The sequence below is a fragment of the Sinocyclocheilus rhinocerous genome, unplaced genomic scaffold (assembly GCF_001515625.1).
Source record: "Sinocyclocheilus rhinocerous isolate Xijiao unplaced genomic scaffold, SAMN03320098_v1.1 scaffold148, whole genome shotgun sequence".
In the NCBI taxonomy this organism is placed as follows: domain Eukaryota; kingdom Metazoa; phylum Chordata; class Actinopteri; order Cypriniformes; family Cyprinidae; genus Sinocyclocheilus; species Sinocyclocheilus rhinocerous.
In genome coordinates, this window is record NW_015653472.1 from 2,400,246 (window position 1) to 2,417,634 (window position 17,389).

The following is a 17,389-nucleotide window of genomic DNA, read 5'->3' on the forward strand; positions in this document are numbered from 1 at the left end:
AAAATGGAAATATTTCCATGACTTTCTAACATTTACAGACGGAGAATATACCTGTGAAATGTAAGTTATGCATTCAGGAAGACAGCACATCTCAAACACATTAAACAGCGCGAGTAGCCTCTGTCTCTGTCAGCGGCACACGCAGTCTTTCAGTCAGAGCATATGACGGGCCGAGCCGCTTAAACTATAAACTATACTATGTCTTACCAGTTTTTAAAGGCCTTAATATGAAGCTTGTCACATGTTTAGAACAAACTGGATTATGCACTTTCTCCGCAGCAGCTCAGTCTGTGTCCTCCGCTATATTTTCAGATGCGCTCGTATCAAACGACTGTATATCAATATAAACAGTATTGCCTCATATCGAATCGCTTATAAAGAAAATATCGATATATCGTACAAACTCGATATACCGCCCAGCCCTAGTGGGCATTTTAATATTTTTACACAAAAATTATTAAACAACTCTTTGCATCTTTGATAATGATAAGAAATGTTTCTTGAGCACCAATTCAGCATATTAGAGTGATTTCTGAAAGATCATGCGACACGTAAGACTTGAGTAATGGCTGCTGAAAATTAGGTGTTGCCATCACAGGAATAAAATACATTTTTAAATATATTAAAATTAGAGATGCACCGATCGATCGGCCGATTTTCCTCATGATCGGCCCGGATCGGTCGGTCAGTCTCACTTCTTTCCGATTTCAAGCCGATCCGTTTTGTTACCAGCGGCACAGGCAATAACATCAGCCGCGCATTCTTGCTCTCTTCTCTCCGACGACCCCTTCTCTCTCACACACGTCTCATGTTTCATAGCTCTCTTTATTCTTTATTATTTATAAATTATATTTATTTGTGCTAATTAATATAGTTATTTTAAATTGTAATAATATTTCACATTTTTACTGCATTTTTTATCAAATAAATGCATCTTTAGTAAGCATAAGTGACTTAATTTAATAAACATGAAAAAATCTTTCAGGTCTCCAACATTGGAACGGTATATACACACCACAAAGCAAATAAACATGGACTAAAAGCCACAAATTTCCAATTTTGATGTTATGGGGTATTTAAATGTAAAGGGATGCAAACAAAATCCTTTACATAAGAGAGCAAAATGACACCATTTATCTAGGTCCAAATAGCAAGAAACTCTGCTGGCAAACAGTGAATTGAAACACACCATTTGCACTACAAAACACCGTCAGCACAAAACCTTTCAAACTCGCTCATCTGTGAGAGATTATGTCCTAACCTTCAGAAACGGAGACTCCTCAAGCATGTCCAAGAACTCCGGAAAGAAATCGCCCACCTCCTCATCTACGGCACCGACCAAACTGATTTGCCTCATGGGACCAGCTCTATATGTCCCTGAGCAGTACGTTCGGCTCACCTGCAACATAAAAGCCCTTCAGAGCTGGGAAGCATCCTAACACACACTTTCTAAAGTTTCATGATACAAACAAAAAGTTTAAAGGCCCATTCATGCAGAGAAAGATAACTACATTAGCGTTAATGGAACAATAATCTTGTGTTTATTATAAGCACCGGCTCCAGTTATGTCATCTGCACCCTTAAATGCTCAAGCTCTTTCAAGTCAGGTGGATTCTGATTGGCTGTCAATGTTTTTATCATTCATCATCTGGAAAAAATCACTGTGAAAATGACTCCAATGATATTTTCTCAGAATTAATCTCATAGAATTAGAACAATAATTAAAACATTATAGTTATTGTTCTTGGTGTAAACGGAGCTTGAGGCAAGATCTACAATAATATGGTGTTCAGACCGCCATAAATGTGAAAAAATGAAAATAACTTCCCTGAACTGTGATTCTCCTGCTTCTTACAAGAATGAATTCAATAATGTCAGTTTGTTTAGTCTCCGAGACGGTAGAAAAGTTTGGCTCCGGGGAAATTTGGTCTGCATCACTTAAGACTGGTAGTGTACCTTGAATCGTCACCTTTTAGCCACCTGACTTGTGTAAATAATAAATGCAGCTGCTTTTAAAAGTCCTCTAGAAGTGAGAAAAGCTAAATGAACATATAGACTTAATTTTGCATTTTGCTACACATGCAAGGTATCATAATGTATCCTGCCAAAAACAAGCCATGGCTTAAAGGTAGGGCTGGACAATAATTCAATATCAATATGTATCGGGATATAATTTTTTTCAATAACGGTGATATGATTTTTAAACACATTTCAGATATTTCGATATACATTACCAGTGTTTCCCATGCATTGATTTATTTGTGGCATTTGACTTCATTGAATAAACATGAGCACTGCACTTTTCAAAATCAAAACGTGGCGCGGTGTTTTATATGAAAGTATCTCTGAAGGGAACCGACTGTCTTCAGAAAAGTTTCGATGGCATTTTTATTTTATGTGATAAAATTTGCGTTCATGAGCGGAGCTGCTTTGATTACAGCCATTACTGGGAAAACCGCGGTTTCTGCCGCTCTCAAAGCGCCTCCTGCTGGCAGAGAATCAGTTTGCATTTTCAATAATAAGCCCGTCACCAGCAACATTTTTGTTGTTGCTCGATTATAGAAATTAATACTTTTATTTAGCAAGGATGCTTTAAATTGATCAAAAGTGATGATAAAGACATTTATTATGTTACAAAAGATTTCTATTTCAGGTAAATGCTGTTCTTCTGAACTTTCTATTCATCAAAGAAACCTGAAAAAATTCTACGCTGCTTTCAACATAATAAGAAATATACCGTGATATAAATTTTGGCCATATCGTCCAGCCCTACTTGAAGTTATAACCCAAAATGTCACGAATGCAAAATGTCATCCTACCTGGGAGTGGAAGTTGGCAATCGTGGTGGTCTCAATGTCCTTTTTACCAAGGATTTCCATCTTGACAGGTGTGTTTGGGAAATTGAAGGCAAAGTAGTCCAAGAAATCGGGCAGGTAGGCAGCCGCTCCGTGCACCACGGCCAGCGCGTAACGTGCGGCTCCTTTAGGGTGTTCAGCAAAGGCGAGATCCAGAAACTCCTGGGCGAATCTTTCAGTGTCCCCCGGTCGCAGTAAAGACAGTTCATCTGCGTATGCGTGTAGTACAGATGCCCCTCCATTGGGCTGCTTTTCCTCATGGATCAGTCTGCTGAAGGAGCCGTTGGTCTGAAGCCACGAGCTGCGGATGTAGTGGTCTTGGTGTGAGAGGAACGGCTTCTTCTCAGCTTTGGGAGTGTAGTACTCACCTAAGCCTGGACACGGCTTCTCATCTTTGATGTACACATGTAACACAGGGTCTTCAGAAGATGGCAGAGCATCTCCTGTCAATCCTGTACACACTGTCTGGACCTCTTTGTTGTGTATGTGCAACTTCTTGCCACGCTCATCTTCACGATGCCGCCGCTTCTTTTTCTTTTTCTTTAAAAGGTATTCTTCCAGGGTCTGGGATTTGCCATTCTCACTATGGGGCTCTGAAAAGATCAATAGAGATGGTAGAGCATAGAAAAACTATTAATAGTTCATAGCTTCTTAGTCTTTACCTATGTAAAATTCTAAACATGAAAAACCTCACAAAAATTATTTCGTGGCTCCTTGAAAACTTTGTAGATACTTCTTGGTAATCAATTACCAAATGCTTACCAAATATCCAGCAATTCTGGACATTTGGTGGCCCAGAAATAAGTTATCTCTGTAAGACGCTCCTACTTCATATCTAATACTACTACATTTATATCAATTTACCATGGTAACCACTGACCACAGTTTTGGGCACAATACCATAAGTACTACACAGTTGCTGTTATTAACTAACTCATTAATTCCTTTTTTTTTTTTTTTTTCAGTTCAGTCAGTTTCATGGTACAAAGATAGGAACAAATTGTATGGCAATACTATATATAGTACTGTCTTTCAAATCTTTACACAGTTGAGTTAAGGTTGCTCTGTGCCTGCTCAAAATTCTGTGTAAAGACATAATGGTGCATATAAAAGCCAGACTAAATTAAGCTTGCTCTGACCCACATTAGCCCCTAGTATCAGTTGTAGTGTAAAATTTGGCATAATAATACAGCATAGAATGATCACCATATATACGGTACTGGAAAACACTTCAAAGAACATCATAGTATTGTGTCTAAAAACATGGTATTATTATGGTATCGTGTTAATAAAAAGCTACAGCAATACCACGTTACTTATGTTTGTGAAATTACAGATTAATGTAGTAACAGCGAGTTTAGTAAACATTACACATGACAGACGTAAGGAGAACGTCTCTAATACTAAACAGAGAAAAAGTATCTATTTGTATTTCATTTAAATGTACTTTCGCAGCTGTGAAAAGTTTCTTCCTCAATTTTTAGCAATTTTGCTCATCTGCAAGTACATTGAGCTCGAGTGAATGGGGGCGTTCACACAAGCGTGCTCGCGCATGGGTTAGCAGCGGAGGCTAACGGCACTTTCTACACTCACTTTTAAGTTGGAAGCCAGCCAGTATTGTAAAATCGTTTGGCTTACGTGTAAACGCTGTTAAAATTACCTTTCTTTTTTTTGCATTCACCCACTTTAACATTCGCCTCGGCGTTTTCCTTCTTGGGCTTGAGTTTGGCGTCCTTCTCGATGTGTTTGGGCTTGTTATTGGGGGTCTCGGCCTTCGCTACTTTGAGTGGCGTGAAAGTGAACAGCGGGGAAGGTGGCAGGACCGTCTTCTGCGGGACGTGGGCTGCTGGTGTCACTTTTCGCGGCGGCCAGCCCGGAGGTAATTCTTTCTTGGAGCTGAGGAGGTGATGATGTTGATGATGGCGGTGTTGCACAGGTGCCTGCTCTTTGCTGAAGTTGCGCGCTTGGCTGTTCTGTTGTTGGTGCGGTGGATGCGCTCGTTGGTGGAGGTGTTGGTGGTCCTGTAACGTTAGCTTTATTTTCTTCGCTTCCTTCTCCGCTCTCTCGCGCTTGTCATCGGACGGCGAACATTCCCGTTTTTTCTTCTTTTTCTTCTCTTTGGTGGCTTTGTCAAAGCTGTCCCTGCTCTTCTCCTCTACTTTGACGCGCAGTAGATCGACCCGTGCAGCCATTTTGCACGTAAATTTAAAAGGCTTTAAGAGGGACTTTTTGCGCATGTCTATTGGGAGCTGTAGTTCTTTTGTCCCTAGCCAATCGGAGCTCACGCGTTTGTAGTTTTCCCGCTCGGAGCGCGTATGCGCACAATCGGTAGCTTTGTGGGTAGTGATGTTTCTGTACTGCTATGGTTCAAGGTATGCGTGCGCTGCTGCACGCACCTCGGCCAGTGACTGACGTAATGCTGAAGCAGCTTCAGGGGTTGGGTGGTTCCGTTTCGTTGAGAGGAGATAAATGTGCTGGGAGTTGAGCTCACAACCAACAAAAGAGCAACACACAACATCCTGGAGATAATAGTCGCACGGTGTTGAATTTCTTTAGGGGGCATTTACGCTTTTTTGCTATTTGGGCTATTTTTGGTTGGTCTATGTATACAACATACGCCAGACGGACGTCTTCGGATATTGCGTCGCATCTGCCTGTTATTGGCGGCACGAGCGTTGCATTTTTTTAAGTCGGCGTGTCAAATTAAAAATAGCAATAGGCTTGTTCGAGATGCATCGGCGCTGCGCAGACAGATCGGCGTATGACATCAGAGTACCGCGAGAGCGATTCAAAAGCGTAAGAGTCATCTGCTCTCCAATCACTCTCGCGGTACTTTGATGTCATACGATGATCGGTTTGCGCAGCGCCGATGCATCTCGAACAAGCCTAATGTCTGATCCGAATCGCACCTGTGAGTCGGATCTTTTCAAGAATCTATTGAACCTGTTTACAGAATTGACCTAAACGATTTGTTCACGAATCGGACGGAATCGGTTTGTAATTCTTTCGATTCAACAGCTCACTGACTCTTGTAACAAGAACTAAAAATGTGTTGCTTGATTGTATGACTTGTTTTTAAATGTCAAAACTTTCAAGTTTAAAGTTAGTTTTAGTATTTTATTGTAAGTGGAAATTATATTTAGGTTCTAAATTACTGTTTTTTTTATAAGTTCAATTATCGCAGCAACAGGGTGGGACAATACCGTTAGCACACAAACATCACGTAGACGTCTATTTGACATCTGCAAGACGTATTTTTCAGTGTTTTCTCATCTGCAATACGTCTATAGCTTCCTATCAGATGTCAAATAGACGTTTAAACAATATCTTTATGATGTTTGTAATTTAGAATGTATGTAAAACTGACATCTTAAGGACATCCGTCAGATGTTTGTACACTGCAGATGCTTTCCAGATGAAGTGATCTTTAACAGACATCTTGCAGACGTACGTGTGCTATCTGGGACGTTGGCGTGAAAGTGAACAGCGGGGAAGGTGGCAGGACCGTCTTCTGCGGGACGTGGGCTGCTGGTGTCACTTTTCGCGGCGGCCAGCCCGGAGGTAATTCTTTCTTGGAGCTGAGGAGGTGATGATGTTGATGATGGCGGTGTTGCACAGGTGCCTGCTCTTTGCTGAAGTTGCGCGCTTGGCTGTTCTGTTGTTGGTGCGGTGGATGCGCTCGTTGGTGGAGGTGTTGGTGGTCCTGTAACGTTAGCTTTATTTTCTTCGCTTCCTTCTCCGCTCTCTCGCGCTTGTCATCGGACGGCGAACATTCCCGTTTTTTCTTCTTTTTCCGTTAGAAAATAAGTTTATATCAATAAAATGTAAATAAAACGTGTCTATATATGGCTCTATTGTTTTACAGCTTAAATATATTGTGATGGGACCGCGTGATGACTTAATTACAAAGGAATCTCTGAATTGATTTTCAAACAGGGTTTTTAATATGAACCGCTCGAAAGAACCTGTTCAGAAACTTAAAAGATCAAAAGAGGCATCTTTTCAGTAAATCTTTATTCATCGGTGCATGAACAGAAGGTCATGACCAGATTAATTTCTTTAACCACTCTCTCTCTATATATGCTTATACTCTCAATTACTTAAAAAAATAATGGAGCGATTTATAGATTTTTTTTTTTTTTCGTTTTTCCCTTCACAAAGGCAAATTTTATACAGGTGCTGTACATTGTATTTTTTATAAACATTTACAACTACCACAATGTAGAGACCACAAGGCTTTTTTTGTGTAAGATAAAGCAATGCAAGGCCACAGTATCATACATACAACCGCATGACATGAGATGCACTAGAGAAACAAGCTACAAAAGTGTTGAGATTAAAGGGGTCATGAACTGAGCAATCAAAATTCCCTTGATCTTTTGACATATAAGAGGTCGATGTACTATAAAAACATCATGTAAGTTTCAGAACTCAAAACTTCCTCATGATTCTAAAAACAGCTTATATTGAAGCCAATGAATCTGCCAAAAACGACAGGTTGTGTAATGTGCCACTTTATGACGTAATAGTGTGGCTAAACCCCGCCTCCGCAGAAGATCATCAACGCCTTCTTTTACATCACTGCCTGTTTAGCCCCGCCCACCTATTCGCGCATGTAAATAACAAGAGGCAAACGCAGAAATCAAATGATAAAGATGCTCCGAAGACAACAAGACGCTGCAGTGCCAAGCTGTGGAAAAACACAGTCTTTGCATAACCTTCCATCGGATCCCAACATTAGGAAAGTTCCAGACTGCGTCAGTAATAACTTGGTCCTTTGTTCACTTAATTTTACCACGGATTCATTTACAAATAAGGCACAAATCGACGCAGGATTTTCAGAAAGATTGAAACTCAAAGACGATGCTGTGCAACTATATTGGATCCGACAGTAATGTTGCTTCACACAAGCAGTGGCTCCTCCAAGGAATGACACTGGCCCCCCCAACCAGAAAGAGTGGAGTTTTTTTTAGAATAATAATTTTATTTTATAAATTAACACGGACATTGACGAAACACTATATTAAAAATAAAAATAATAAACTTGTATGATGTGTACTGCAGAATACGCTCTCAACAGTGTAACAATTGTTTTGATGAAGTGATGGGTTAAACATCTATGCTTTCTTTATACTTTTACTCTCATTTGAAATTAATTTGCACTCCAAATAAACATGAGGGTACTTGTAGTTGAATTGCAGAGAGACTTTTTTCTATTTTGCTCTATACAGAGAATAGTAATTGCCCAAAATTAATGTCTGCCATTATATTTAGGCATACAACATTTTTTGTATTGTGCCACCCTAACATTTTTACTGGCCCCTTTCGGCCACACTATTAAAAAAATCCTGGAGGCGCCACTGCACACAAGTGTGAGTAACGTTTTATTGCGTGTCTCACTATTGCTTTGTTATTACAGATCGTTTGATATGTACTGAGTATTTATACGTTTTTAATCTAAATCACAGCAGCGTCCATCTATGAAGATTGCAGGCTGTCAAGCATACACAACTGTTAGCCAATCATAGCAGTCGGCGTTTACTTCCGAGTCTACAATCCGCCACGTCTATTCAAACAGAGCGTTCCGATGAGGGGGGTCAAAACAGGACAGAAAATAGCCTATTACTGCTAAATTATGATGTTTTCTGTTGTAAATTCTTGATAACATTATAAGTGGACCTCAGAGAACAGTACAAAGTAATAAAAAAGGCAGTTCATGACCCCTTTAATGATCAAGAAGCAATCATAAACCTTGTTAGAAAGTATTCACATTTTTCATCAAGATTAAATTATAGAAGCACTGTAGCATATGCAATGTTTGACTGATGTCTGCTCTGCCCATATGGACACTTAATATTTATGGTATTTCAAAAATACTGTTATGGAAAAAAGATATTGGACATTGTTATATCTTGTGTCTGAATCTGTGCCAGTTGTTTGAGGCGTTAAAGAACCTGATGAATAACATCCAAATTGTTCGGCACATAATTCAGAGCTACATTTCCCTTGGATATAAGACAGCATCTTGACATTTAATAGGATGATCTGAAAGATGCATAAAGACACTTTAAATGAATATGAAGTCCCAATATTGGGTAAACAATGCAGTATGAATCATTCGATGTGCTAAAAAGAATAAGAAAAAATATAATGTTAGATTGGATTAGATTAGTATGCAAAAATATATCTGAATTTCTCTAGTTCTGCTTCACCTTCTAATGATATGAGAGAACATTTGATCCCAAATGTACACACCTTGCAAATGCTCCACCGAGATTAACTGTAAAAGCTATAGCACTGTGAAAAAATATGTGTTTGTTAGGAAGCCGAAAGTCATATCGGCAAGCTGGAACTCTAATAAGTGACCTGGCTCAGAATGGATACAAATATCTATACCGCTATACATTTATATGTTTATATCATCATATTCATTTCAATAAATTACATATGCATCGTCTTCAACACTCAAGTAGTAAACAGTATACTTAACCTTAAACTTAAGTTTCTGGTCTTTTAAAGATGGATATGTCGAAAATTCACTTCAAAAAAAGCTGAATAATGCACAGCCTAAACAAAGACACTTTTCAGGACTGGATCTTGAGGACAGTTGCATCACTGGAAAAGTCGTTAAGGACATGCGGAGAATCAAAGATGGAAAATTAAAGGGACAGTTTACTCAAAAATGAAAAAGGTTGTCATCATTCACTCTTCCTCATGTCATTTCAGCACCGTATGTCTGTCTATCTTCTGTGGAAGATCAAAGATTTTATGGTCCATACAATAGAAGTCAATGGTCACCAAATTGGTTTAGTTACCAACATTCTTCAAAATATCTTCTTTTGAGTCATACAGGATTTGTAACATCAAGAAGGCTGATAAATGCTGACAGAATTTTCATTTTTGGGTGAACTATCCTTTTAATATATATTAATAGACATTTTTAAACCTTCACAGAAAAGGATCCTTCATGTTATCGTCACAGGAGCAAAGAGACATGGATGAGTTTGTAGCTGCAGTCTGATTGGCACAAAAACAAAACTGAGGCTCGTATTGTTGGTGGACTCAAACAAACGCTGCATGCTATCAGTGTAGATGGTGATAGTCATACCAAAATATCCACAGTGATTCACATCAATAACTGCTCCCAAACGCATTAGACTCCATGCACCGGAGGCTGAATCCTTGCGGAGCTGGGCACCTTCCAGGGGCCTGGGGTTATAGGGGCTCTCTTGTTGGTAGGGTTCCCATTCTGGGGAGTCTCTTGAGGGACACCCTCGATATCCTCTTCCCGAGGTCTGTCTTGTCCTCTGTGGTCCTTCCGGTTGAGGGTACCGCTTTCAGACCACTGAGGTTCTGCTGTCTTGTCCCTCGGGTATCTGTCACTGCCACCTCTTGAGACCTCAGGTCTGATTTCTCCCGTTTCCCTGTCCTGCTTGTGCATAGTACCCTCGTCTTTGTATCTCCTTCCAGAGTTAGGCTTCAATCCGTCATTGGCTTTTTGAGGCACCTCCTGTCTGATCCCAGCGTTTTCCTTCTTGGTCTTCCTGGGGCTTGGGGATCGAGTTTCTCGTCCACTAGGATCGCTCTTGTTGTCCATGTTTAGAGTCTTTTTTGGACTCTGTAAGCGTTCTTTCCCATCCTGTCTCTGGGGGAGTGTAAAATTGTCATTGTTGTCACGAGGCATGCTTGGGTCGCTCTTTCTAGTTTGCTTTTTGGCGTCTCTGTAATGTTGGTGAAGTTGTCTGTGTGAAGCAGCCACCGGGTCGAAGAAGAGCTCCTCGGGTGGAGAGGGGTTGACCTCAGGGGAGTGAGAGATGAAGGATGACGATGCTGGTGTCGACGGCTCATTGGATGCAGAATACCTTGGAGAGTTTGCAGATGGACCGGTCATCATATCTTTAACATCTGAAACGCAAAACATGATAATTATTAGTGTAAGAAGTCAATAAAACCAATTATTTTGAAGGTGCACTCACAGTCTGTTTTGTAACATGTAAAAGAGCAAATCAGTCTTTTTGGTAAGAAATTTTTGGTTAAGAAAGATATTTTTTGAATAAAATTATTTTATTTAGCAAGGATGTACTACGTTGATAGAAAGGGACAGTAAAGGTATTTATAATGTCATTTTTTATTTTAAATAAATCTGTTCTTATAAAACTTTTTATTCCATCAAATAATCTTGAAACATTTTTTCATGGTTTCCACAAAAACATTAAGCATCAAAACTGTTTTCAACATTGATATAATAAGAAATGTTTCTTGAGCATCAAGGCAGCATATTGGAATGATTTCTGAAGGATCATGTGACACTGAAGACTGGAGTAATGGCTGTTCATGAAAATTCAGCTTTGGTATCACAGGAATAAAATACATTTTAAAATATTGCAATAGGAAATTTTTTTATTTTAAATTGTAATACTATTTCACAGTATTACTGTTTTTTTTTTCTCTGTATTTTTCAAATAAATGCAGCCTTGGTGAGCATAAGAAATTTTTTACAAAAGCAGAAAGATTTTATTGACCCCAAACTTTTGAATGGCAGTGTGTTTGTTTGTTTGTTTAGTCTTATTCTTTTCTCTGTAATAATAACCTGTCAAACATTTTTAAATCAAGCTCATATTCTGTTTCTTATATTTTGTTTAACCCTTTGGTGTTGTTCAGTCAATTTTAGACCAGAAAAATGTTAGAGACCAGAGAAATTTAAAAAATCGCTATTTCATCAGAATGGTACGAAACTCTATGAAACTTTTATGGCAGTCGCTATGTGACCACAAAAAAAAAAAAAAAGTGAACTTGATTTGAAAAAGCTAAATGGTCATAAAAAAATTGTCACACTTGTGTTGTTTGCGGTCAAAAATGACAGCCATTGGAAATGAATGGGAAATATGCAAAAATACGAAAATACAGATAATTTTTTTGTGTACAATCTACAAATCTTTCACAATGCTGAAAAAAGTGCACAGCAATGAAAAGGGCGACACTAAAATATCAAGAGTGCAAAATAAACACACTCAACCCCCCCCCACCCAAACACACACACACACATATATATATATATATATATGAACTAGTGTGACTGTAACACAAAGCATGTTTTTGCAAATGCGTGAAATAAAATCAATAATTCAGCCACAATGCAGTAAAAACAGAAACCAAGGAAGGGGTGACACTCTAAAACATCAAAAGTACAAAACAGACACACACACACACATACATAGCAACCGCTGCTTTAAACATGGACATTAAACATTAAAAGTGGAGGGTGCAGAGAGAGACTGAATCACGTCTGTGTGTGTGTGTGTGTGTTACACTAAACCATTGTCATGACTCAGCGCTTCATTGAGAGACTAGTTGAGCTTACAAGCACACAACACCTGTGTTATACAAGCTGTACACTCACTACTTTACATTGTAGCAAAGTGTCATTTCTTCAGTGTAGTCACATGAAAAGATATAATAAAATATTTACAAAAATGTGAGTGTACTCACTTCTGTGAGATACTGTATGTGTATATATATATATATATATATATATGAACTAGTGTGACTGTAACACAAAGCATGTTTTTGCAAATGCGTGAAATAAAATCAATAATTCAGCCACAATGCGGTAAAGACAGCAAGGAAGGGGTTAAACTCTAAAGCATCAAGAGAATAAAACAGAAACACACACTTAAAACACACACTCACTTACACACACACAGTATTATACACACACACAAATGAACTGATGCGGCTGTTACAATATGGCAAAATTGAGCCATAAGACTCAAATAAGAGGTTGAAATCAGATTGATTAACCGCTGATAAAGCATTCCTGTTCATTTTTGTTGAAATTTGATGTTATGTGTAACAAACGCTGCGTCCGAAATCTCTAAAATGCTGCCTTCGGAGGCAGTATTTCAAGGCATGAAGGCATCAAGGTACGTCCGAAGTCAAATTCTGCTTCACTTCCTGTCTCCGAAGGTACCTTCTTCTGATCGAATTTTGAAGGCAGCATAGATGTATCCTTCGCTGCCTTTGATATCCCACAATCCTGTGCGTTCCATTCCGTGGCAGTTCGGATAAAAACATAAATATGGTGTCTAAAAGTTGCGTTTGGTGGTCAGTTTGTGTGTAAATGTATGTTTCTGACTAACTTTTTGCACTTTTGATGTTATTTCTAGCGAGAAATCAGTATTATAATAATTAAATATTTGTTTAGTTATCATCAAAACTCGTTCTATTTTGTTGTAGATCATTAAACCGTTACGCTGCCTCAGAAGCCTGTCCGAAATCAGTTTCATGAGGTGCCTTCGTGCAAAAACGCTGCCTGCAAAGTCATTGCCTCATAAGGCAGCGAGGCAGCAAGTCAGCTGCCTAGGCTTTCGGACGCAGCCAAAATGTCTTTCTCTGTGTTCAGGTTTGACTGTAGTAAAATTAATGCAAAACTGACATTTCAAACAAACAAACAAAAAATCTAAACCTTTACAAAAAGTTGTCTTTGAGAATGTCTAAATATTTATCCAAATCCACAACTTAATAGAAAGAAGTATTTATGTCTAAAAACAACTAGAGCATTTATAAGCCTTTTTAGAGCTATATAGGAATCTAGTGGCTAAACCATTGAATTGCAGATGTACCAGATGGCACTAATTTGCCTTCAAATTTTTTATTTTAAAGGCATTGTCTCTATTTTAACATGAAATACTGCCATAATTGAAAAGTAATATAAAAAATATTAGAAAATTTATTTTTATTATTTTCAATGGTAAGAAATGTAACAATTATTGCATAAATATTAATTAGTATCATGAAATTCTCTCAAAATAAAAATATATATATTATTGAACCAAAATATATTACATTGATTTAACTGAAAATAAAAAAAGTTAAATTTCAGGTGTTTGGTCACGTTTGACCATGAACGACACAAGTGTGACTCCCAAATGAACAATACCAGAAGGTTAAATAAAAAAGGTGTACCTAATATTCTGTTGTGCTGGTCAGCTGTTATACTGAAACCTCGTGATGTGGATGCAGCAATCACACCATGATTAATTTAGTCATTAAAAGAAACTATAACAATAGGGAGGGAGAATATTATTATAGTATATAATAATATTAGACTATTGATACAGTATGACTGGAGTGAATGTACAATGTAATTTAAATATATTTTTCAAATGTGCTGTTCATTTCTTTGTGCAAAACTTTTTAATGAAGAAAAAAATGACAGAGTGCACGTTTAAACATTGCAAATTGGATTTAGCAAATCTGCAGAATACAACTGATAGACTGAACATAATTAACCTGTCTTCTGAAATGCATTTCAGCAGAGACATGATTCTCAATTAAACTGTCACAGTTTTCAGTCTTCAGTGGCTTTTGGCCTCCAGATACGGTGACACAATTCGAGCAGCTGAAACCGGCTATGAGAAAGAGTTAGACCCAGAATGGAAAAGTTGCTATTTTCTCTCAAGATAAAATGTCACGCCGCCAGACGTGAAGCAACAAGAACCAAACATTAAACCAAGCTGGTGGCTCCTGACATGGGTTTCAATTTCTTTGTCATTTAACTGTCTGGTAAGAAATATATTTGGCCACATTGCATCACTCCAGAGCAGTATTCCCAACTAAGGGCACGTGAACTCCAGGGGGTTCTTGGAAAGATTTCAGTTTTGCTTAAATTAAAATGCGTCCGATTACAGTTTACAAATAAAAGTGCTGTCACTGATTAAAATATCTAATCATGATCAGTGTTATTATTGTTAACTAAAAAAAAAAAGAACAAAAAATCATTAACTGAAGCTGAAATAAAATACATACTGGGTGAAAACCCTTTTTACTAATTTTTTTTAATTACTTTTTACTAATTACTAAAACTAAAATTGAAAGAAAAACGTAAAGACTTAAAAGCAACAATATATATACCTGTACATACAACTGTCTATTGTTCTATACCTGTACATACAATTGTCGATTTGTATATTTTTTATTCCTTATTTTACTTGTTCTATTTTTTATTTATTTATTTATTTTTTATTATCTGTGTTTTTTGTTCTGTCACTGTCATTCTGTTACACTGTGGAAGCTTCTGTCACGAAAACAAATTCCTCGTATGTGTAAACATACCTGGCAATAAAGCTCATTCTGATTCTGATTCTGACAACTTATGTGATAATTGTTTAATAAAAATGTGAACAAAAATGATCACAAAAAAGGAAAGTGATCTAGAAAATGGCCAGTCATTACTGTGTGTTTATATAGAAATATATGATCATGAATTGTGATCACTCATATTTCCTTCTTTTCTTTAGTGACATTCAAAATCAAAAGGTTCATTTTAAGGCAAAGGACAGGGAAAGAAAGGCAGAACTGCACATACACAAAATAAGCATAGAGGAGGAATGCAAAGTTTACCAAAGTTATTATAGGGACAGACCAAGAAAAGCAGAGAAGCCTTTAGTGATGCTCTGGTTTCATGTGGAAGCACAATGTGGAGGAGGAAGAGTTCAGACCTAAACCAGGAAGAGAGAGAGAGAGAGAGAGAGGTGCATAGAACAGTGCCCAGACAGAGAAAGAAACCAGCAAAAATTGAGACAGGAAGCAAGAGTGACAGCAATGCATGAAGATAGGAAGGTCTGACATAACATGCATATGACCCACATACCCAAATCACTCAATAGGCCTCAATTCACTAATAATTGAGTAATTGTGTGCATACTTATCTATTTTGGCAATTAGTGTTGATCAATATGCATGCGATGTTTAGGCAATATAAAGGTAAGTGCGATGATGATTGTAGTATTTCAGTAAATCCACCGTGGTTATACTCTTTATGACTATATTGTAATAATGTTCTGAACAAGAGTACCCATGTTGCATGAAGTACCTTTAGAAAACACTGTTGAGAAAAGATAACCGTCACAATGCATTTTCAATGGCTTTTGAAACGGCAGTAGAAAACAAACCCATCTTCAGAAATGGATTTGTTTCTCAGAGGGGAACATGCAGGCTTGAGGGAACTGATTTTTCTCGGTTCATGAAGCAGACGGAATTCAAATGAGCGATTCTGCACCTCTTAAACTTAAAGAGGTGGTTTGGGATGGAGAGCGTCTCTCGGCTATGTCGGTTCATTGTTTGAGAGGTCAGGTATTAAACAGACTCACTATGATCAGGCACCAGGCCAAGTCCGGGCCTCAGAAGCAGCAACACTTTATTGCCCCCGGCCTGGATGAGCTCAATGGCCCGTGTGTGTGTAATGCCCTGTGTGGGTTCACCGTTGATCTCCACAATCTGATCTCCCACCTGTGAGGTTACAAACACAGAACCACTGATTTACTTGCATTTTACTTGTTATATAATTTAACTGTATAATAATAATAATGTTATTTTTCAAATGTTATTATTCAATAATGTTTTATTTTATCTAAAATACACACTACTGTTTAAACGTTTAGTGTCAGTAAGATTTTTTTGAAGAAACGTATACTTTTATTCAGCAATAAACATAAATTGATCAAAAGTGACAGTAAAATTATTTCCATTTCAAATAAATGCTGCTCTTTTGAACTTTCTATTCATCAAAGAATCCTGAAATAATGCATCACAGTTTCCACAAATAAGTGTTTTCAACACTGATAAGAAGAAATGTTTCTTGAGAAGCAAATCAGCATATTAAAATCATTTCTGAAGGATCAGAAATTTCTGACACTGAAGACTGTAGTAATGGCTGCTGAAAATTCTGCTTTGCCATCACAGAAATAAATCATTTTAAATTGTAATCACATTTCACAATATTAATATTTTTGCAGTATTTTAAATAAATATTATATAATATATGCATAAATAAATACAGCAGTGGTGAGCATAAAAGACTTCTTTAAAAAAAAAAAAGTTAAAAATCCTACTGACTTCAAACTTTTGAACAGTTTCAAACGGTTTGAACAGTTGAACGTAATGGTTTGAATGGTTACATTTTTCATTAAGGTTCTTTGTGTATTATGTGTTAATGTCATGAGAACTTACATGTATCCTGCCATCTTTCAGTGCAGGACCGTCCTCAGCTAGTCTAAGGATGAAGAGGCCCATGTTATATTCCTTCCCTCCTCGCAGACTGAAGCCAAAACCTCTCTGTCCTCTCTCTAACTCCACGGGATAACAGCCCTGAAAAGAGAGATATTAGTTACAATTTGTTTGCATATGAAAATAAACAGTTCAACACAATCTAAATTCAACTTAAAGGTGCTGTATGTAAGTTTTTGACTCTACTAAAGCATAAAAACACCATAATATGTTTGCAGATATTTAAGAAACATGCTAAGTTAACATACTTGTTTATCTGAAAAACAATGCAACAGTCAGTTATTCTCCTTTGAAAATGTGCGTTCCGGGCTGGAATGTCGCTCTCTGTTTTGGTTTGTGAAACCCGCCCACTGCCAGTTTACCCAATTGTATTTCGGCACCAAATACACAAAATAATGTTCTTTTTAGCAACATCATATGACCCCTTTAAGACATTCACATTACATTTAATTGCACTGAGTCACTAA

General features: G+C 37.7%; 2 protein-coding genes across 4 annotated transcripts in view; both read right to left on the reverse strand.

The window, feature by feature from the left end:
- Window positions 1-5,532, reverse strand: part of LOC107716162 (round spermatid basic protein 1-like) — a 22,026-nt gene extending 16,494 nt beyond the window's left edge. Inside the window, exons 1-3 of the mRNA XM_016522523.1 lie at window positions 4,516-5,532; window positions 2,820-3,448; window positions 1,262-1,399 (exon numbers count right to left, since the gene is read on the reverse strand). Coding sequence (XP_016378009.1) covers window positions 1,262-1,399; window positions 2,820-3,448; window positions 4,516-5,092 — 1,344 coding nt within the window. The 5' untranslated portion in view covers window positions 5,093-5,532. The remainder of the gene's footprint in view (window positions 1-1,261; window positions 1,400-2,819; window positions 3,449-4,515) is intronic.
- Window positions 5,533-8,534: 3,002 nt separating this feature from the next.
- The window catches only part of magi3a (membrane associated guanylate kinase, WW and PDZ domain containing 3a), a 181,511-nt gene continuing 172,656 nt past the window's right edge, over window positions 8,535-17,389 (reverse strand). For 2 of the 3 annotated variants that reach the window (XM_016522514.1, XM_016522515.1), the window contains 3 exons: window positions 16,866-17,003; window positions 16,007-16,145; window positions 8,535-10,760 (listed from right to left, as the gene is read on the reverse strand). In XM_016522514.1, coding sequence (XP_016378000.1) covers window positions 10,009-10,760; window positions 16,007-16,145; window positions 16,866-17,003 — 1,029 coding nt within the window. In that variant the 3' untranslated portion in view covers window positions 8,535-10,008. Of the gene's footprint in view, window positions 10,761-15,082; window positions 15,356-16,006; window positions 16,146-16,865; window positions 17,004-17,389 lie in introns of those variants that run through there. The other variant, XM_016522516.1, reaches the window with a different exon arrangement.